Source organism: Ascaphus truei, chromosome 2 (assembly GCF_040206685.1).
Source record: "Ascaphus truei isolate aAscTru1 chromosome 2, aAscTru1.hap1, whole genome shotgun sequence".
NCBI lineage: Eukaryota > Metazoa > Chordata > Amphibia > Anura > Ascaphidae > Ascaphus > Ascaphus truei.
The window spans coordinates 449,101,664-449,125,286 of NC_134484.1; the positions used below are offsets into that span (position 1 = coordinate 449,101,664).

The 23,623-nt window shown below is 43.4% G+C and overlaps 1 protein-coding gene across 5 annotated transcripts in view; it reads right to left on the bottom strand.

The window, feature by feature from the left end:
- LOC142487879 (sodium channel protein type 5 subunit alpha-like) overlaps nt 1–23,623 on the bottom strand; it is a 379,502-nt gene that overhangs the window by 137,053 nt on the left and 218,826 nt on the right. For all 5 annotated transcript variants that reach the window (XM_075587912.1, XM_075587913.1, XM_075587911.1 and 2 more), the window contains exons 15-16: nt 22,965–23,138; nt 22,036–22,392 (exon numbers count right to left, since the gene is read on the bottom strand). In XM_075587912.1, the coding sequence (XP_075444027.1) occupies nt 22,036–22,392; nt 22,965–23,138 (531 nt within the window). The remainder of the gene's footprint in view (nt 1–22,035; nt 22,393–22,964; nt 23,139–23,623) is intronic.

Genomic DNA, 23,623 nt, shown 5'->3' on the forward strand with positions numbered 1-23,623 from the left:
TGTACAGTAAATACAAATATAGGATAAAGTATCTGTCATCTAAATTTCGCACAGGCTGTACTTTTTTCAACCTCATCTACTATGTAACTATGTAACGGCATTTTCCACTTTCACATCATCACTGTAAATGGAGTAACATTATTGCTTGCAGTCTATGGCTCATGCAATGCAGATTATATTGTAGCTGTGGTTTGTTATGAAATAGGGATTTATATACTTATTTCTGATATGTAAATTAATTTAAGTAACACATTATCGCTCTTATATGCAAGAATGAGATTTTAACCTGCTCACCCATACATAACTCCCATGGAGTTACACACTGCTGACAATTCTTGTACTGATGGATTTAAATGTATCTCTTTAAAGCAGCAATACAGGTGTAGCCAGGTCCCCCTCTTAGTGTCGGCACCACCCCTCCCTGTACTCACCTCTGCGGCGGTCAAGATAGTTGCGGGGTCGCGGGGGAGGTGCGAGCGTGTGTGCGCGCGTCTTCTGTAGTGGGTGGTGCCAAGGACTCCCGGTGGCTCCCTCTGCAGGATGCCGCCATTTTCTTTCTGGTCGCGCATGCGCAGTGTAGATTCGGGTGCGGTGGCCATTACATTGGAGAGCAGCAATAGCGGCGGCCATTAGGTAGGGACACTCTATGGGGACTACAACTGCCAGCAGCCACTGGGGCTGCAAGATCACATGGCGCGAACCAGCCAATAGGGCTGCAGCAATCCACTGTGGCCAGAGAGATACATTTTGCGTGCAGGAGACCACGCCAGTCGGTGCCAGGAGAGGCTAGGGGTAGGTGGTGAGGGTGCGGGGTCAGTGACCCACTGCATTAGGCCAGAAACCCACCCAGGTCCCAGATAGACCCTGAGGCACCTTAAGTTTGTGGTTGCTCAAGGGACAGGCCCTAGGTAGGGATCCTGCCCCATTAGAGCTGCGTAGTAAGCGAGGTATCCAGCAGACGTTGTATATCCAGGAGAGGGGTCTGGGACCAGCCCCCTCAACTCAGAAGACTGCCCAAGGTGGGATCACCTCAGAGGACAGCCTTCCACGTGGAGACCACATCGCTGGAGCTAAAGTCACCAGATTGCGAATCCGTTCTGTTGGAGTGACCGGGTGCAGGAGTGCCCGGCAGGTACCTTAATAAAGTGCACCAACACCTTACACTTTACGGCGCTGATCACCCCAGGGTGGAAGAGTCACACTTTGGGACACTCGGTGGGTGGAGTGACTAAGGGGACTCACGGGTATTAATGACACGGTGTGGGGACACAGTGAAGGGTTGCGCCCAGCACGGTGCGTTGGCTAGTTGTGCTATTAGTGGGAACTGGTCTGATACATCTTCATACACCTTAAAGTGATAAGTATATATATGCTCAGTAAAGTCTGTTCTTGTTTTATTATACAAAGTGTGTGTTATTAGGTTGTGTCCTGTGAGGGACTCCTCCCGCAAGGTCGGGATCCTTCCCAGGTGGAGGCAATGCACCATGAGTATTGTGAGTGCTCATTTGCATGTCATTTCTCAGAATCCCTTGCTGCAGTGGAAGCGCTGTAGGCTGGGTGACAATGGGGAAAGACAGGGTTGCAGACCTGTCTAAGACATGCAAATGAACATACAGTAATATTTACAGTTGCTTTATGCTTTACTGTGGAGGGTTTTTGTCACTTTTTTTACCCACCATAACCTTAATAAATTGTGGTGAATACCTAGTCTAGTCTCAAACCAGCTTAGCCATTACAACCAACCTCACACTGATGATACCCATCAAGGTTGAAACATGTCTGTGAGTGGGTTTAATGGCTTTGCATCTCATCCCAGCCTCTGTCTAAAAGCTGTGTTTAAAACAGCATGCATTGGCTTGAGGATTTGCTTGTGTAATACGAGCTTGAGACAAAAGGTGGCACTGAGTGCTCATTTGCATGTCATTTCCCAGAATCCCTTGCTGCAGTGGAAGCGCTGTATGCTGGGCGATAATGGGGAAATACAGGGTTGCAGACCTGTCTAAGACATGCAAATGAACATACAGTAATATTTACAGTTGCTATATATATATATTTATATATATATATATATATACCCCAGGCTCCCAGCGCGGAGGCTTAGGCTCCTGTGAGCCATACAGGTAAATACAGCAATAGTAGCTTCTGTGTTTAGAGGGAAACAGTGCTGCACAGGTTTCATGTATTTCTATTTATTACAGGATTGAAGCAGGGGGTCTGTGTTCATTTCAGCTCTGGGGAACCCTTGCTTCCAGAGATACTTACTATAAGGGATCTGTCCGGATACCTAAGATGGCTGCCGAAAGGAAGTGACCTCTCACCCTCACTGAAGCTAGAGTGGCCATCTTGCTTCCTAGCAATTCCTGCTCCTCACTTCCTGACAGGAAGTCAGCCTCTCTCTGGCCCTCATTGCCAGCAGCTGCTGTCAGTGCTCGTGCAAAGTACTCTGTACCTTGTTCTGCTTGAGTCCTGTCTTTGACTCTGTGTTTACCTGCTAGTCCTCTGCCTGGACCTGAAACCCCTGCCTGCCTTTACTCCGGAATTGGACTTGACTACCCCTGCATCTCAGGCCTCAGATCCCAGGCCAAGGTCGGTGTACTACGCCCTACGGGTTCGTATCCTGTCTTGAAGTCAGCAATGTTACACTTACCTCCATTGTGGTGCTAGTATCTCTGTAGAGTTTAAACGTCCCGGTCCCAAGGGCCATAAGGAATCTGCACCGGATGACATCACGGCTTCCTATAGGCCCATGTGACATGGAACATTTCAACACTGCTAATATGTTAGTCATATTACCGGCCCCCCCTACAGAGGTAAGTATCTCAGGAAGCAGGGGATCAACTGAGTTGAAATTAACACAGTTCAGCTCTGCAAACCTGCTTCAAGCCTGTGATAAAAAAATTCAAGACATGTAGCCCCTTTACCCCCACCCTAAGTGAGATTTGGTCTCCTACTCCTTATTTACTGCGGTGTGGTGCTTAGCTGTGAGGTAACAGGAGGGCTGAGTGCTTCGCGTTGGTGTGGGAAGAACAGGACATTATTTACAGAGAACCTTATTAGTGGTTGCAGCACCTCCATTCAGCATGGATCCTCTGGATAGAAGGATAGCCCAGACTGATACCTTTCTTTAGTCCAAGACAGTGAATCACTCTGATGATGTTTCCATGGTATTTATTGCATGTTCAGGATCTTACACCACATTCCCTTCTTCCCCTAAGAAGGTATTACTGATAGGGCTTGGGGCCCATACCAGGCCTTCTGCATGGTGCTCCTCCTTAGGCCTCCTAATGAGACCCAGGGTAGCTGGTACTCACTCCACAAGGGGAGGAAAGAGACAAACCCACTTTTGGGAAAGTGCCAGTATTTATACCCTTGGGTTGTGCTTGTAACTCTGCCCTATAACAGAGCAGGTCTGGATACTGACAGGCCATCACATCCAGCATGTGACCAAACCAGTAGCCACCCCTCCAGCTGACACTTTCTGGCTGTTGCTAGGCCCGCCCTTGGATACATCAAATGTATCTAAGGCTGCAATAGCACACAAGGCCTTTCTGAAGGAATTAACCCATCCACTGCCTGAACCTAACAAGACTTACACTGGTAGGGCCCAGGAAAATAATTAGTGGCCGGAGGCTAGGCTACACCTGTATTGCTGCTTTAATCTTATACACAGGGCTTCACTTACTAAACTGAGCAAAATTTAGGATATAAAAGCCAGACTATGTACAAAAATCACAGTTTTTCTGCTGTGTCTGCTAAATGAATAAAAGGAAGGTATAAAAAGTGAAAAGGAACCATTATTATAGTGAAAGTTCTTCAAACACTGACACTAATCAAAAGTGGCTGATTAGGTGACCGCAGTGATTTAAAGATAGCTAATAAGAAAAAGATCTTCTTGAACATTGGTCAACTCTTCATCCATCATTTTGTACAGTAAGATTTAACTGAACTCTACATGTAAAGATGAATGCTAAGGACACAAGTTGGAGCGTTTCACCTCTAGTCATACGACCTTTTCCAAACATCCTGCTTGGAGTTAGAGGCAGCTAGAGCTGGCATTTGTAGGCATGATGTAGGAACATCCTTGGTCAGGGAGACCCATTACCTGCTTTTCTTAACAGCTTGATGTGGGCTTATATTTGGGACCCGTAACCTAATCCGGAACATCACTGACACAATCCTCCCCAAACTATTCATATAAACCAAGCTCGCTAAGGTGTTAATGCTTTATTAACAGGTATCAGAAATCGATTAGCTGCCAACACTATGCAGGAACCACATTATATGCTAATAAATAAATATCCTGTTGACTACAAATTTAACTCAAAAGTAAATATCATTCTACTTGTCACTGTTCTTCCTCAAAACGCCTGAGCTTTTCTACAACTCATAGCATTTTATATTCCATTCATTATTTTTTTACCATACTGTACATTACATTTACCAAAGATAATACGCCTAATGACCACTTAGCCACTTGAGATCTGACTTGGCACAGTTTTGAGTTGTTTCCATGTGTGACGCTTCAGTTTGTGTTTTGCTCACAGAACAGAGGTCTAGACTTGCAACTATTTTAAAATGAGGTGAAGTAAATAATGCCGTCAGTCAGATTAACACAGCAATGTTAACTCCTTTACTGCTAGGGAAGCCTGGTTTCCAATGTGTTGTATACTCTCTCCTGACCGCAAAGACCAAGCGCACATGTAAATAAACCGTATATCAACAAACTGGCGCTATTTCACATGTACAGTATTGTGTCCTCGAAAAGTACATATGATATTTACCTGCTCGCAATCCACATGTTTTTGCTACCCAATGCTTTAGGCAATCGGTTACTGGCCAAATGAATGGAATAACATCATTATCCATTTAAGCATTTAAAGCAGCAATCTCCATATGAATGCTCATTTTTTAATATCAACATTGAGCCGTGCTACTTTTAGCTAATGTGAAACTGATGGCCATCAAGGTCACATCAAGGTCAAACAACAGAAAATGCTAGCTTTCTACAGTACTGTATGTGCCTATCTGAGTGAGGTTAAATTGGCAGAAATGTATATCTCCCTTGATACAGCATTCTGTTTAAACACACACACACACACACACACACACACACACACACACACACACACACACACACACACACACACACACACACACACACACACACACACACACACACACACACACACACACACACGCACATCTAGCATCCAAACCCCATTATTTTAAGTTTTGAAGATTCTTTGGCTCAGAAAACACAACATTTGTTTTTTATTAAAAATGTTGTAAAAACAAACGAACACAAGGACAGATGCATTAACGTTTATGCAAAACTTGGCAGACAACATATGCCATGTGCTAAAGTGAACAATGTGCACCTTTATGTGTACTACAGACACATAAGCAGTTCAACATGGGTGCAATTTTCTATGGGAAACAAAGCACTGGATTCACCTGTATGTGCTATAATAAAAGCCACACTGTTAATAAAGCAGAAACAATGCTTTAGAGCCATAATGATTTACACTAGAGTTCTATTCATTGGCATTTTGCAAACAGCAATCATCATTCAGGATTTACATTATATGACATTAAATGGATGTGATTTGTATTATCTTTTGGGTGTGAAAAAGAAGCATTTAGTTTTATTGAGCTTAACCTGCTGCTGAATTCCACATGTTCATTACAATTGGTCTTTGGCATTCAGACACTTAATCAACATGGTGGGGTTTACAAAGTGATTGTTACTGTCAGGTTGTAAGACATGAGCATTTACATGAAGCCCCCTTTCCCTAGGCCTAAAGGAAAACCGCGGGCGACTACGCGTGCTGCTGTACCTATATGCTCACAGGAGGCCTGAGCCTCCGCTGCTGGGAGCCTTGAGCTCTCTCTTTCTCCGTGCAGCGCCTCCTCCTATGAGGGATCCCAGCGTGGGCAGGATGACTCCTCACAGGACACAATACACTCTGTAATAACAATATAACACCACGCAATATATATATATATATATATAAAACTGATCTTTACTATGCACAGTGTAATGCAACAATAAAACGCACACACCCTGGAGTAGCTGGCTCCAAATACCCTGCGGTGCTTGTGCACCTATATACCGGTGTCCAAGAACACTACTTTCCCCAGATATATGTCCCAGGGCAGCGCTACCATCCCTTGGCATAATGGTGCACGTTGGATACCTTCCTGGGTACTCCAGTACCCAGGTGCTGCTTGTGGACGTGTGCTGAAGCAGGTCCCACGCAGCGGGGCCTACGACAGCAATTCCCCCTCTCGCCTAAGGTCCTGGTCCTCCACGTGGTGTGAGCTCCAGACAGAGTGTCTCACACAAATGTCCCTGAAACTGCGGGCTGGTCCCTGGCTGCAGATCGCCGCGTGGACGTCTGTCCACCGGTGCAGTAGTGCGGCAACAGTTCTAAGGGAAATAGTCCCTATCTAGGGCCTTCCCTACAACACTCAACTGATTGTGGCTCAGGGCCTAGCTGAGGGCCTACAGGGCAAGGTCTGGCCTAATCCAGGGAACTACTGCTCCCTGAACACTACCTTCCAACTTGTCAACTCTGGTTCGCGGGCTCTCCGCCCACAGAGGATATCCTGCTCCTTCAGGCTGCTTCCAGGCCATTGACTGGATCAGCCCATGTGATCTCCCTCCCCCGAGGATTCTGGGACTCGTAGTGCCGCTTCAGGGTTGATTTTCTACAATCTCCCGGCTGCAAAAATAAAGCAAAACCAGTGCAAAAAAAATGAACCGAATTCATCAAAGAAAAGGAATCATATTGAAAGCAATAGCAGTTTTTCCTAACTATATAACTAACTAAAAAATATGGAGCAAATCTTTTACACAGAGTTTGTTCCAGTTCTGCAGCTGGGAGACTTTAATATATAAAACCCCCAATGTCCTCAAATTACAGTATATAGAGTGCAATATCGTAATGACAATGTTTTGGACCCCTCCAGTCCTTCATCAGACCAGAAATATTGTTCATCAAATATTACAATGTAGAGTAAACTAAACTTCTACTAAGCCAGGCTGATGTGTACAAAAAGTGTATTGTACCAAAACTTTCAACAAAAGTCTTGAACCTGTAACGCATTCACACCATAAGAGGTTCAGATATGTTTTTGCAAAGCCTGTTTAGAACACTGGATGGTTCAAATACCCAAAATTATGTGTAGTGTACTTCTCGCTAGAAGTATTCAGAAAAGCATTACTGTACCTCCAGTTTATTTGTTTAGTAAAACCTAGCAAGGCTGCTTTATATATATATATATATATATATATATATATATATATATATATATATATATATATATATATACCACTGTCATTAAGGTTATGGTGGGTAAAAAAAGTGACAAAAACCCTCCACAGTAATTATATATATATATATATATATATATATATATATATATGTATATATATATAATATTTATATATATATATACTAAAGTGCTACATCTGTGTCTTTATGCTGCAGTTCAAGCAATATCCTACATGTGTGTTTTTTAAATAAATCAGTTCTGTACTATGAGAAAATACCTATTTTTAAGGACATTTTTAATGTATTCTAATGTAACAAGCATTTTTGTTTCTGTAGCAACCATTTACAAAGTCACATCCCCTTCCTCTTCTGAAGCAGGCTCTGGCACAACCCCTTTTTGAGCCCTGCCCTCTCTCTAGCAGTGCACCAATTGTATCTAGTGCCTGCCTGGTCACATGATCTTCCTCACAGAACTTTGCATCTTGGGTACTCTTCTGCTCCACTGACAGTGATTTAGTGAACCCCTGAGCCGAATCTTCACCGATCGATTACATGAGAATGGATCGATCGGCAACTTGGCTAATCACTTGTCAGTGTGCAGATTGTATTGATGAACATATTGAATGGGGAAAAAAAACATTTATTTTTCAAACCAGCAGCTTGAACTGCAGCTTTGAGTGGTGGAAACATTATAATAGGCCGTATTTCTAGCATTCATTTTTTTTCAATAACGCTGCTTACATTTGCATGAACAAATAGGCCCCATTGTCTCTGCTACTCCCAAGAGCTTCTAATCCGCTCCTGATCTTCTCGGTCTTCATTTTCCATGGAAATACCAGGCCTTGAAGAAAAAAAAGTCCTAAAGTTGGTGTTGAACTAAGATGTCACAATCTGCAGGTATGGAGGACTGGCGGCCACCTATTGGCTCACGTGACGCTGGAGAATTAAACCAAAATGTTGTCTCCTCTAGAGAGGACAGTACCAACACTACCTTCCGCGATAAGTATCTCAGGTACGAGGGGGCCCCTGGATCTAAAATAGCAGATTATTTCCACTCCCGAGACCCTTTGCTTCCAACCAATGTAAAAAAATAAAAACTGGGGAGAAAAGGTGTTTCAAAACATTGAGTTTAAAGAACTGCTGTTTTGAACCCGTTGGGTGCCGCCGACAAATCGTAATCACATAACCGCGACTCAGAGCGATCACGTGATCGTGGCTTCATTAAATACCGGAGGACTCCTCCTCTTCCATTTCCCTGTGTGTGGAATTATGTTTGGCGCTCCTCTCCCATGGAAAAGGATCCCAAAAAAAGGGCACGATGTAGCTACCACATCCCGAGGCACCCGGAAGTGTCACAGCCCGCGAAATCGCGGCTATGTCCCGGGCCCCCTAAAGAGTTAAACTTGCATACGGCTGCTTCGCAAACTCATATTTTCATGCAAATATAAATTAGCATAATAATAAAATGCCAGAAAACTCAATGCACCAGCATCTCCTGCTCAGGTCACCACCTGCTTTGATGTCAACTCTACAAATGGATCAACACAGGCGTGAAATGGGTAACAGTTTTAAACACCTGCTTCCAAAGTGCGCAACATGTCATTTTTTACAATCCTCAACCGAAAAAAAAAAAACAAACCTGTTAAAGAACGCATTCATAATCTGAATAACAATTCTCCTCAATTTTGTTATCTCTAATTGAACTTAAACTGGCATCGTTTGTTTGCGCTTTTAGAAAACCATCAATGTTTTAGTTTAAATGGCTCAGCGCTGATGGAGGAATTCTGTTATGCGTAAACTATAGAGCTCTACTTATTAATTACAATTGCATCAAATGAAAGTCATTTGCATTACAAATCATAATAATTCATCGTTTGCTTACTGAGCCTGCAGCAAATGTGTGTGAAAAACGAATGCAGAACACACAGCACCAGATCGGGGGGAATCTAAGCTGTAATGTTGAGGTTAGTCGAAACTTGAAGGTAGTTTGGATGAAAATGTATTGTTGTTAGTATCATTTAGTTGAACAGGGCGAAACATATTCCGCAGGGTGGTACAATGGGGGGTGCCGTGATAATTACATACACAGAGTTACATACAAATGTAACAGGACAAACATGCACGGACAGATACAAAGAGGTAATGAGGGCCCTGCTCCTGAGAGCTTACACTCTAGAGGGAGCGAGGGACAATGTTGAAAGAAGAAGGAAAAGAGGCTGCTCATTTTGTGATGGAGTGTATCTCAGTTTGGGGTATGCTTCAGCCCGACAGCTGATCCCAATAAGGTTTGTGGGTGGGGATGTTTAGTGGGTGTTACATAGCATGGAGATTGGTCCAGCCGCACAGCTGGCCCCAATGGCACTGGAGGGGGGGAGTTGGATGTTAGAGGTACGACAGATGGGCTTCCTTGAAAAGGTAAGTTTTCAGGGAGTGTTTAAATGTCTGAAAGCTAGGGGAGAGTATGATGGTGCGTGGTAGGGAATTCCAGGGAGAGGGGGCAGCACAGGAAGTCTTGTAGGCGAGAGTAAGAATAAGTGATAAGGCAGGAGGAAAGGTGGATTTATTTCGCAGGCAGAATATAGGGATATATTTGGGATGAGGGCTGAGATGTAAGGGGGGGCAATGCCGTTGAGAGCTTTGTAAGTCAGAGCTAGCATTTTTAATTTGATTCTAGGGCATATGGGAGACCAGTGTAGGGATTTGCGTAATGGAGCAGCAGAAGTGGAGCAGCAGAAGTGGAGCGGTGAGTGAGGTAGATTAGTCTGACAGAAGCAAATTGGATGGATTGGAGTTAGGGTAGTCAGACAAGGGGAATGTCAACTAGGAGAACGATTCAGTAGTCAACCCTGGGCAAGATGAGTGAATGAATTAGGATTTTAGTTGCATGATGAGTGAGAAAAGGGTGTATCGTGGCAATATATATTGAAGGTGGAGACAGCAGGACTTCGTGAGGGACAGAATATGAGAAATGAAGGCGAGACCTAGACAAAAATGACTCTAAGACAGTGGACTTGAGGTGTTGATGACATTGTGGTTTTTCTGAAGCCAGGGTCATGTGTGATGTGTGAATAGCCCCCGATAGCATTAACTCAGCTCCCTTTCCGAATCACTCCAAGTCCTATAATATTTCCTTCACTTTATTGGAAAAGCAGCAGTAAATACAGGCTCTTGTGGATGGTGTGTAGTAGTGATTTGTAGTTAGAAACAGGTAGAAAGAGATGGCCTTGCCATAGGAGGGTAACAGAGATGTGTGCTGTACTCACTGTCTGCAGGGTGGAAAAGGAAGTGAGGAGCAATGTGGGTAAAATGAATAGTCTTGGGACAGACTATCTGTGAACAAAACAGGGGGGAGGGCAGACTAGCCCATTCTGGTAAGGATCTCAGAGGCTGCAGTAGCAACTCACTGATTACTTGCCCAGAGGCAAGAAATGCAACATTGTTACATATCACACAGGCACAGTGTGTGTGTGCAAACTCCATGCAGCTGAAATAAGAACTGACAGGCAGAAGCTGCAAAGGAAAGAGGGGGATGAAACAGGGATGTGATTCTTGTTCCATGACAGTGGTGTTATTAACAGTGAGGGAGAGTTTTGGGTATAGAGGTGGCAGTGGAAGGGGTCCAGAGCATTAGTTCTGTTTTGGACATGTTAAGCTTCAGGTAATGGTGGGGCACCCAGAAGGAGATTGCAGAGAGACTGTTCATGAAATAGGAGAGCAGAGAGGGGGAGACATGAAGGAGGAGAGGTAAATTTGCAGACATGATACTGAACGCCAAAATATTGTATTAGTTCACCAAGAGAAGAGATGAAGAGCAGAGGGCCAAGGACAGAGCCTTGTGGGACTCTAACAGAGAGAGGGAGGGAGTGAAGATGAGGAGCCGCCAGAGAAGAAAACACTGAAGGAGCGGTTGGATAGATAGGACATGAACCAGGACAAGGCTGCGTCACAGAGGCCAATGGAGTGGAGAGTATTCAGGAGAAGGGAGCAGAGATGTAGCCATTTGCTTGCGTAGATAGGCAGACTGGGTGGTTGGAATTTTTTTTATGTTAACCTAATAAAACTATAAATAATAATATTCTTATTATATGACTGATTCACTACAAGTCAATGAGAAGAACTCTTCCAACATCAGGGCTAATATGTAACATACGCTCACACTTGCTGGTTTGATCTTTAGGAATCCTTTCAAGCGCAGTCTCAAAAACCAGCACACAAACCAAGCTTGCGAACACTTTAATTATGACATGTAAATGGTTGATGCCTATTTTTCACAGAAAATCAGGTTAAGTTAACGTCACATTATGCAATAACATGTTTCTTCAATGACAAATAAAAAAAAGGCCAATAAAAACCCTAAAACAGCATTTTCTCTTGGCTGATGTTTTTTTTTAACATGTTGTTTTAATAAATGCAGCAGTTCCTTGCCTTTATGCTAAAGCAATTATCTACACTGCCGATCGATTCATTCTCCCGTGGTCTATCAGTGAAGATCCTGCTTCCAAGGACATGCAATATGGTTGCCTATTTCAAAAGAGGAAGTGGTGTACTGTAGCTTCCTAGATAGTTTATAGCTACCCAGAACAGGTTCATACATTACAAGACATTTCAAAGGGCATTAAGAGTGAAAACAAATGCAGTAAGTATTATCTAGAACGACACGACTGACCCTGCGTTTTGAACGAAATGCTGATTTAAGAAACGTTCTCTCCTGGAAACAGCATTGCGGCAACTAGAATGACCTCCAGTGATAATGAGATGGAAACGAGGCGTACCCCCTAACAATATGTAGCCATGTAACCTGTGTCTACTAAATTCTGTGCCCCATTACTATAAGTCCTGATAGCAGCAGGCAGCGCTGGGTTAATTCTTTCTCACATGGCTTGCCTGAAAACCGTTGGAGTCAGCTATGTGTTACAGTCTAATTGTAGCAACTTACAGGCTCATGTCTGGGCTTGTAAGCTGTTGGGACCACATGACAGAGTGAGGCCTAGCTGCTGTTTTTGAATCATCCAATCACTGGTGCAGACGGGTTTGGTCTCTCCCCCTGAATAAAAGATGTGGGTGTCCATCAAATTGGGCTGTTCTGTAGTTCTGCTTCTTAGGGAGTGGGACGTGGTTCTGCCCAGCCCTAGACTAGATGTAGAGGTTCTGCCTGATCCCTTAGGGGAGAATGAAGCTGTTCTAAGCGTGACCTGTGTCATCTCCTCTGTGTGATGCACAAAGGATATCTCCATAATGTTAGTTTTCTTTGAGGCTGACAGCCGTGTATCTGGCTAGCGTTTATTGCCTTCTAAACAAAGCATACCATATGTCACTGCTAGGGGGCCTCCCACCCAAACAAGCCCTCTTTGAAAACCAGCACTGATCCAGGAAAAGTCTTGACCTGTCATAAACCCAATATATTGCATTTTAAGACAAACAGTAACCACATTAACCCCTGAAGCACCAAACCGATTCAAATCACACTGGTGCAGTATTCCTAGATTTTGCAAAGGCTTTTGATACAGTTGATCATGTTATCTTGCTTAACAAACTCCAGAGCTCTGGAATAGGGAAGCATGCTTTTAACTGGTTTCAGTCCTACCTATCAGGTAGATCCCAACATGTGTCCATCTCAGGCTCTAACTCCAACCCCCTGGATATCACCTGTGGTGTACCGCAAGGCTCTGTTCTGGGGCCCCTACTCTGGGGCCTCAGTGTTCATCAATGATCTTCCCACAGCTTGTCAGGAAGCCTCAATACACATGTATGCAGATGACACAATCCTATATGCACACAGCCATAGCCTCTCTGACCTTCAACACATACTTCAGTCTGACTTTTTGAGACTCGAAAAATGGATTTCCCAAAACAAACTGTTTTTAAACACTGACAAGACTGTAACAATGGTATTTGGGACCAAGACTAAATTTTTAAAGCTTCCAGCGACTGAGCTCTAGATTAGAACCAACACTAACACCACCCTAACCCCTGTCACTAGTTTTAAATACCTGGGCATATGGTTTGACTCCCACTTAACATTCGGGATGCACATTGATACCCTGACAACCAAGACCTATGCCAAACTAGGGGTACTTTACAGGAACAAATCCTCCCTAAGTCTCCTGGTCAGAAAGCGTATCGCACAGCAGATGCTAATGCCAATTATTGACTATGGAGACATAGTATATGGTTCGGCACCTCAAATCCACCTTAGCAAACTTGACACCCTCTACAATTCAATTTGTCGTTTTGTTCTCCAATGCAACTGCGAAATGCTCAAAGAACTAGATTTGTCATCACTCGAGTCTAGGTGCAAAGTTCACCTTTCCTGTCTTGCCTTTAAATTCTTTATGAGCAAGCTACCCAGCTACCTGAACAAGCTCCTCACCCCTACCTCATGCAGCACCTATCATCTGAGATCAGACTCCAAAAGACTGTTCATGGTCCCAAGGCTCAACAAAGTATCCGGCTGCTCCTCCTTCTCTTACCGCGCACCCCAAAACTGGAACAACCTACCAGAGACTCTCACATCCTCCACCAGTTTAAGTTCTGTCAAATCTAAGGCTGTCTCACATTTTAATCTGGTCTGTAACTGTTTCATACGCCCATAACATAAATTATCTTTAACTGTGCATGCAATGTCTTGTATATAATGTATACCCTGTTCATTTATGTAACTGTATTTGTAACCATGTATTATTTGTCTTAACTCTGTGCCCAGGACATACTTGAAAACGAGAGGTAACTCTCAATGTATTACTTCCTGGTAAAATATTTTATAAATACAGTAAATAAAAAATAAATAAATACTGAATATTCCCCACCAATTTCCTTACACATACATTCAGTGATTATTATGATTTGTTCTGCCCATGAAGCACGCCTGCCTTACATGTAAGTTTACAGCAACCTTTTGACTGATCTTTTTCATGTTATTGCTGATAAACTAAGCTTTTATTTGAATATGCACCATGTAACTGATGCAAACAGCAGCAGTAATCTGCACTGAAGGCAAAGTAATATATGTGGGATTGCCCTGGTGCTGTCTTTTCTAGTTGTTACAGTATGCTGTTGCAGTGGATATGTTATTACAATGGCCACTCTGGGATTAGAAAACAAACCATTTGATTAGCAGTGGTACAGTTATGTAGCAGACAAGGCAACTTTGGGACATATTCATTGGATTTTATAAACCTTCTTGGATTTGAAAAGGTCTCACCTGAGGCTGCCTCAGTGACAATATAATCTCTTTACAAGTGCCTTTGTTTGAAACAGAAAAATTGAAGCGTTCAGATAAACTGAATTTAAGATCTCCAGGGCTTTAAAAGAGCCCAAGAGATGAAGAAAAGTACATTCCTTCACATCGCATGGACTTGTTGCTAAATAAAGTTATACCAACACTTTGAGTGAAAATTATTCGAGTGACACACTGGATTTCAAGTTTTAAAAAAAAAAAAACGATTTAAAAAATAAGAGCCAGATTTATTAAATAGTAATAACTCAACTAAAAAAAAGTATATTAATTGGTAAAGCCTCAATTAATACTTCCAATAGGTTTTACAGAATCTGATCCAGGGAGTCACCTGGACCTGAACTGCACTTTCTTCTTTATCTTTGGGGATCCCCATGTCGTTGAGATAATTACTTTTTTATGTACCGGTGTTTCTGGTCACATTTAAGAAATCCATATGGCCGTCACCCAGGCCTTACTCCCACAAGTCAAAAGGCAGCATCAGTGTCATCAGAACATGTCGACCCCGGTGGCCAGATTTGGTTGTACTTTAATTTCATCAGAGCATAAAAAGGTCAATATCTCAGGAGCCCAGGGGTTTCCCAGAGCTAGGAAGAGCGGTTCAACTCTATAGCACACCCGGCCCCAATTATGTAAACAAAGGAAATTCTAAAAATGGGGGCTGCTTTAAAGTCCAGCCGCGGTGGTCAGATGGAGACATCCATTAATGATCCTCCGAAGTGGTTCCTCCTTGAAAAACCTTGTAGAAAAGAAAGCACAGATGCATGCAATATGGTGCATTAACATTTTACTTTAATTAACAGGGGGGAAAAGCACAACTCACACTTTCCCCTCTGGTCAAAAGCAGAGTGACTTTGGGCGCACTTTAACCCTACTCCAGACTCGGCTCCTTGCTGTGTGCATACCCGCGTGCACGGCTTCCCCTTTCTGTGTCTCTCACTCGCGTTCCGGGTTGCCTTGCATCAGTCTCGCGTCAGCCGCTCCGGTTCTCCAGAGGCCACCATACCCACTCCACCAGGAACCAGAGTGGCTGACGCGAGACTGATGCAAGGAAACCTGGGATGCGAGTGAGAGACGCAAAAAGGGGAAGCTGTGCACGCGGGTACGCACACAGCAAGGAGCTGAGTATGGAGCTGAGTCTGCAGTAGGGTTGGAGTGCGCCCAAAGTCACTCTCTGCTTTTGACCAACGGGGATAGTGTGAGTTGTCCTTTTCCCCCATGTGTTGTTTATCAACTTTCTTTTCTACATGAGGTTTTTCAAGGAGGAACCACTTCGGAGGATCATGTTCCATGGAGTTGCAGTATAAATGATATCAGTGTCTATTTATATTCACTGGGTTTATTGCACTGTTATATTCACATTCATTTTGCGCCACGAACACCAGTTAGTTTTGTGTGTCTTGCGGTCTGGGTTACCGCAGGTGTTTAGGCTGCATCTGAGTTTGCTCACAAGATATCAATTTTATTTGTTTGCGCCTTATTTTGTTTACTAGAAATCCATTAATGTCTAAATTGTCTATGCCTGCAAAGGACAAGACCCCCCAGGTGATTGGAAATCATTCGTTGGTGCTGCTGCTTTTTATTCCATCCTTTTGCAGCACAGTAATGTAATATGATTTTGCACAGTTGATAGTCTCTTCCTTTTCTGCATTTTTATAATTGCAGCAGGGACTCGGGAAGTGAGAAATAGAACTGGCCACGGAATTCATTACATATCAATCCAAAACACCAAATGTATCCATGGCCAATAATCTCACTTGCAACAAATATCCCCCACCCCAAAAATATATATATATTTGAAATGTAGATTTTCACTTGTACAACACTGCAGTTTCATAAATCTGTGTACAACGTTGCTGGATGTCACTATGTAATAATAAGATCTGTTTTATATCCTATAGAGCTAACACTGTACATTTGCTGTGCATAGAACTTTGCAGCCACAGTGAATCCCAGTTCTGTAGAGCTTAGATAAAGCGACTATTCCAAGGTCACATGTCTACGGTCACACGAAGTGTTGGCCCTGAGACGTGTACCGGAGTTCACCTGCTTCAAAGGCAGCGACATTACTATTGAGCTGCTCCTTCATCCCTTTACTTAACACCTAACACCAGCACGTTGCCACCCAATGGATTGCAATGGATTATATGAGTTAAGTGTTTAATAACTAATTGCACAAAGTGTTAACAGAAAACTAAATCAAAGAGACGAACGCATGTTTCGCTCTATTTGTTTCCTCCAAGCAGAATGCGAGTAATTACACGATAAATGAATAGACTCCAAGTTAAATGAATGGTTAGCAGCATTGTACTGCTAAACATCAACCATAAATAATCAGTCCGCCCTTGGTTCAAACAGACATACAGAGGCTACAGCTCGTCTTTCACGGATCTCTCTATTTTGTATGTCTGCGTGCTGTGGAGGAGTAAAAATGTTTCTGTATGTGGCGATGAGGCCATGGTTTGTGTGTTTGAAGAGGAGATGTATTTGTGTAGGTGGTTATAGAGACTCAAATAAATCAGCGGTGTTAGAAAGTATTTCACCTACGCAATACAAGGCTTCATAGGATATACCACACAAGAGGAGCCTTACAGCAGGCCTGCACAACATACGGCCTGCGGGCTTCTGTGCGGCCCATGATGAGATTAAAAAAAAAAAAAAACTTCAAAAATAAAAATACAAAAATGGCGGCGATTCCCCTGCGGCCGCTCCCCCCCCTGATCCCAACGTGGATATGTGCAGGGGGGTGATGTGAGGTGCATTGAGTTGAGGTGCAGGGGGGTGAGGTGAGGTGCATTGAGGTGAGGTGCAGGGGGGTGAGGTGAGGTGCATTGAGGTGAGGTGCATTGAGGTGAGGTGCAGGGGGGTGAGGTGAGGTGCATTGAGGTGAGGTGCATTGAGGTGCAGGGGGGTGAGGTGAGGTGCATTGAGGTGAGGTGCAGGGGGTGAGGTGCAGGGGGGGTGAGGTGCAGGAGGGGTGATGTGAGGTGCAGGGGTGAGGTGCAGGGGTGATTGGAGGTGCAGGGGGATCATTGGAGTTGCAGGGGGGGTGATTTTTTTAGGTGTAGGGGGGGGTGATTGGAGGTGCAGTTCTGGTGATTGAAGGTGCAGGGGGGGTGATTGGAGGTGCAGGGGGTGATTGGAGGTGCAGGGGGGGTGATTGGAGGTGCAGGGGGGGTGATTGGAGGTGCAGGGGGGTCATTGGAGGTGCAGGGGAGGGTGGTTGGAGGTGTGGGTTGGTGATTGGAGGTGTGGGGGGGGTAATTGGAGGTGCAAGGGGGGAGAGTGATGTGAGGTGCAGGGGGGGAGAGTGATGTGAGGTGCAGGGGGGAGAGTGATGTGAGATGCAGGGGGGAGAGTGATGTGAGATGCAGGGGGGGAGAATGATGTGAGGTGCAGGGGGGGGGAGAAGGATTTGAGGTGCAGGGGGGGAGAAGGATGTGAGGTGCTGGGGGGGAGAAGGATGTGAGGTGCAGGGGGGTGGGATGTGTGTGGTGTGCAGGTGGGTATTGTGTGTTTGATGTGGAGAGGGAGTATTATGTGTGTGGGTGAGGGGGAGAGATGGGGGTATGAGAGATCGATGGGGAGTATCGCAAAGGTTGATAGTGAGGGGTTCTGGGGAAGATATGAGGATGATGATGAGGGGTGCTGGGGGAGATATATGAGGATAATGATGATGATGAGAGGTGCTGGAGGAGAGATGATGATGATGATGATGATGATGATGATGATGATGATGATGATGATGATGATGATGATTATTTTACCCGTGCGGCCCAAATTTTTTTTCCTTGGAGCAGTTCGGCCCTTCTCGCTTTACGAGTTGTGCAGGCCTGCCTTACAGTATTATGCCAAAACGTATACTTGTTGCTAATGAAACACTGCAAGTGCTCATTTCCAGGTCATTACCCAGAATCCCTTGCTACAGTGGAAGCGCTGTATGCTAGGAAATAGTGGGGAAAGGCAGTGCTGCAGACCTGTCTGAGACACGTGAAAGTGATATTTTTATTTCCTGAACTTGTTGCCACAAATTCTGCATTTCAAACTAGGCAGCAGAGAGTAGCTCTTTATTTTAAGTGTGGGTACTTTCACTCGTGTGTTGGTTTTGTCTTTGGTTCATCTAATTTTTCGTGTTCTGGTTTCGGTACAACTCAATTTGTTTGATTGTGGTTTGGGATTCTTACCAAATAATGAAAAAAAAAATTCAATTAAGCAGGAAAATGCTAACATTGCAGAAAAAGGCACGGCATTTTTCAACAATAAGTTTAAAATCATAACAACTATTAGAAAGTAATATTGTACAACTGAAAAATGTAATAAAAACCTTAACTTTATTTGCTACATCGACGTTTCAGTGCATCACCACACGCTCATCCGAACAAGGATAGCAAATAAGGTGGAGATTTAATGCACCTGATTTTCTCTACTTTATTTGTCAATAGAAATAAATGTGTTTCAATGGCTGCTGAACCAAACGAGAGAGAATAAATAAATGTGCTAGAAAAGGTGTTTTGGGCACTTCAGACAGGGCAGGTGCCAAGTACATCAGCTTATGTTTTAATAAAGATTTTAGAGCCAATACACTTTGTCATGTGCTGAATCTTTGATGTACTGCAGCTCTCCAGTGGGGTAAGTAAATGATTTATCTGGTTCACGGCTTTATAAATCAAATACTGCCACATTTATGGTAGCAACCATTGTGGTCAAGCACTGCCATCCACTGCATTTATTCCTTTCCCTACTGCCAATGCAAGGCACCCAACCGGCCACTTAGGCCCAGAGCCTAAGCCACTGAGCCACTTAACAGTGCGTTAACCTTAACCTATCTTAAGGTCACATTAAGGCAAAGTATATCTTCAAATGACAATAAAATATCATTAAGCCATGGTTTCTCCTGCAAGTAACATTGCATTTGTGTTAACGGCCAATAGAGATAATGAGGCTTTGTCAGAACATCACATAGCCACTAAAGTCTGCAGGGACTAAACACTATGTTAGTTAGGTCATACCTAAACTTGGTGTTGCTCACATCTGACCCTAAAATAGCGCTGGGATGGGTGTCACCCCACAGTTTGGTATGATTTAACTTAAATTATAGGCTAAAGCAGTCAAATTCAGGGCATTATTGAAAACGCTGCTCTCTGATTGGTTAAAATTCCGGGCATTATCCAATCAGTAATGCCCGGAATTCAAGCAGCAGAATGTATAGTTTTCAATGTGTTTATTTCCAGCCAATCAGCTTTCAGAACAGCTGAGACAGTGCAGGGGATTCGTCTGATTGAAGTAACAGCTCTGAGACAGGGCAGGGGATTGGTCAGGACGTATCAGCCACAGGTTGACTCCTCCCCCTCCCGAGCTGACTGAGATTTTCTGAGCAGATTCAGTTGACTTGGGGGAGGGGGGGAGGGAGGAGTCTGCAAAGCAAAGAAGTAAGTGGCTGTCTGCAGTTTCTTTGTGGCTGCAGTTTGTGTGTGTGTCAGTAGCAGTGTGTGTGTCCTGTGGTATATCTGTGTAGAGGTGCTGTGTGTGTGTGTGTATAGCGCTCCAGTGTGTGTGTGTGTCAGTGTCAGCAGCAGTGTTTAAGGGTGTAGCATGTGTGTGTCAGCAGTTTGTGTGTGTCAGCAGTTTGTGTGTGTGTGTGTGTGTGTGTGTGTGTGTGTGTGTGTGTGTGTGTGTGTGTGTGTAGAGGTGCTGTGTATAGAGGTGCAGTGTTGTTTGTGTATATGTTGTGTGTATAGAGGTGTAGTGTTGTGTGTGTGTGGGGTGTGTGTAGAGGTGCTGTGTATAGAGGTGCAGTGTTGTTTGTGTATATGTTGTGTGTATAGAGGTGTAGTGTTGTGTGTGTGTGGGGTGTGTGTAGAGGTGCTGTGTTGTGTGTAGAGGTGGGGGGGAGTGCAAAGTTTAGCAAAGTGGCTGCATTTTTTATTGTGGCTGCAGTGTGTGTGTGTGTGTGTATATTGTGATGTTGTATGTGTAGCAGCAGTTTGTGTGTGTAGAGCTGATGTGTGTGTGTATAGAGCTCCAGTGTGTGTGTGTGTGTGTCAGTGTCAGCAGAAGTGTTTATGTGTGTAGCATGTGTGTGTAGCAGCAGTTTGTGTGTGTAGTGCTGCTTTTGTGTGTGTGTGTGTGTGTGTGTGTGTGTGTGTGTGTGTGTGTGTGTGTGTGTGTGTGTGTGTGTGTGTGTGTGTGTGTGTGTGTAGCTGCTGTGTTGTGTGTGTGTGTAGAGCTGCTGTGTTGTGAGTGTAGAGGAGGTGCTGTGTTGTGTGTGTGTGTAGAGCTGCTGTGTTTGTAGAGGTGCTGTGTTGTGTGCTGGCGTGTGTGTATGTGTGTAGCAGCAGTTTGTGTGTGTTGAGCTGCTGTGTGTGTGTGTGTGTACACAGAGGGGCGGCAGTGTGTGATATAGATATCTGCAGCGTAAGCGTATATAGAGGTGGTTTCATGTATTTACCATTTTATTTTAATAAAAAAATCTATTTAACTATACAAAAGTGTCTATTATTTATGAAAAAGTCTACATTTAGCCTATAATAGTAATAATCCCCTCAGAACAGGGCATTACTGGCCAATAATGCCCGGGCTGGGTTAAAGTCCCTCGGCTTCGCCTCGGGCCTTCAACTCTTCCAGCCAGGGCATTATTGGCCAGTAATGCCCTGTTCTTCTGGGATTATTACTTAAGTATGTAGCTTTATTTCACTCTCCTCTTTTTCTCAACTTCAGCTGAAGTCCTATTTCGGGGTCTGGATCAGAGTCACGCTAAGACGTACTTAACATCACGTTACTAAAAGATGATGCAATGTCATGCTACAATCACCATGATGTTAAGCTGTTGTATATGCATTTAATTAGATTTGAGGATACGAGTTAACCTCGGGGAACATAATATCCATTAACCTCGGGGAACATAATGTCCGTTTCTGTTTTGGATAACGCCCGTTATGAGCCCTGTTGGGAAGCAGAGGGTTCTCAGAGCTCAACCTTTTAGCCCCGTGGTTCCTGAGATACATCATAGGAAACATGGTGCTTTCTGGTTATTTAAATCCACTGTGTTACGCTGGTCAATAGGAAGTCACAACAAATATTGTGGTGGTTGCCTACTGTCCCACATAACGCAGGAGATTTACACCACCATTTGTTTCCCCTGGAATGTTGCTGCCTTCATTTGTACGCATCTCAGGAACATGGGGTCCCCCGAGCTGAAAAGAGAACGACCACAGCTTCCCAACCATATAAAAGAAAAAAGGGGTTGTGGAGTTGAGGAGGTGGGAAACGAGTAGTAGAATTGTTACTTTAACAGAGCTTTGTGGTTCTAACCCTTTGTTTGAGTAAGATTGTAAGGTGGCTTGGATTCCCTTTCCTATTGTTTAATTTTATGTTTGCTGCACTTATTACATTACAATTCCCTATATTCTATTGTCTTTTTGGAGCGTTCTGCCTGCATGGTTGGGAACTATATAAATAAATAAATAAATATATACAGTACATTCAAAAATTAACATGCATTTTAATGATAAAACGGGGACTTACCACTAGGTTTCCGATGACCATGACCAGCATGAAGACAAGGATGCACAAAGGTTGTCCAGCTACTTCCATGCAATCCCACATGGTTTCAATCCATTCTCCACATAGAACACGGAATACAATGAGGAATGAGTGGAAGAAATCATTCATGTGCCATCGTGGCAACTTACACTCTTCGTTAATCTTACAAACACAATCATAATAGTTCCGGCCAAAAAGCTGCACTCCCACGACAGCAAAAATGAAGACGATTATTGCCAAAACAAGGGTAAGGTTCCCAAGAGCTCCAACTGAATTGCCAATAATTTTGATGAGTGTATTTAATGTTGGCCAGGATTTTGCCAATTTGAAGACTCGAAGCTGTTAAGAAAGACAAAATAAAATAAGAAGCATGGATTCTTCTTTACTATAATTATATGATGTCATTTTCCCCAGGTGACCAAACAAGCCAATGTGGTACAGAAAATGCAATGCAATCATGGTGGTATTTAAGGCGCCTATCCAGGTACAAAGATCCAAGATCATGCGATATTACCGAGATTCAGAAATTAATAAATCAAATGAATAAATCCAGTAATACATAATTTAACTAATAATGTAATTTTGTCCCATAGGACACAAAATGCAAGAAAAATGTACAATTATAGCATTGTAATTAAATATTTCTATGAATCCTGATCACTTTCACTTACTCATCATTTCACAACAGTGATAGCACAAGAGGTTCCGTCATGCTCTATGTGCCCCCAAAAACTTGAGAAAGAAACAAGTGTAATTTAAAGTGTTATGAGTCGAAAATAATAATTTTTGTAAAAATGTCTCCCGTTGAGTCCATGTCATTAACCCCATCAATACCGCTGAAGATCCTGAATTACGAGCAAACTTGTAATGTTTGGGGGGGGGGAGAGGAATAGCACAAAAAGACAAATTACCAGTCTGAAGGAGCGTAGAACTGAGAGATTTCCCATGCTGGACAGGCCTAATTCCATTAAACTCAGGGTGACTATGATACTGTCAAATATATTCCAACCCTGCTGGAAGTAGTAGTAGGGATCTAAGGCAATGATTTTGAAGACCATTTCAGCTGTGAAGATTCCAGTGAAAACCTGTTAACAAGAACAAACGAAAAACAATACGGCATTGACCATGTTGAAGGAAGCCAACACTGCATAAAAAATACTGAGTCCTGAGATAGCTTTTTAATATCCCTCAAATGGTAAAACCGTACTTCATATTAAATAAGCATCACATTAGTTAGAAGATACTGCTGGTCATTTGGTTTTATTTAATCTATTGTGTACATTTCACTTCGTACTTTTACTGAGCAGGTACGGGAACTTTAGTTTTTTCTATCACTAGAACTAAACAATTATTTTTAGGGTTAGATATCAAAGTCTTTTGTTGTATACATTTGGCCACGCCCAGTAGCACTCCTTTTGAGAATGAATATATATATATATACTATATATATATATAGTGGGTTTTGGGGTTAGAGCTTCCTGGGGTTGTGCGTTAGATATCAGCCTCCACATTACTTTTTATATCAGAGAAAGAAAATGACACAAGTATTTAAGTGCAACTCGTTGGAAAA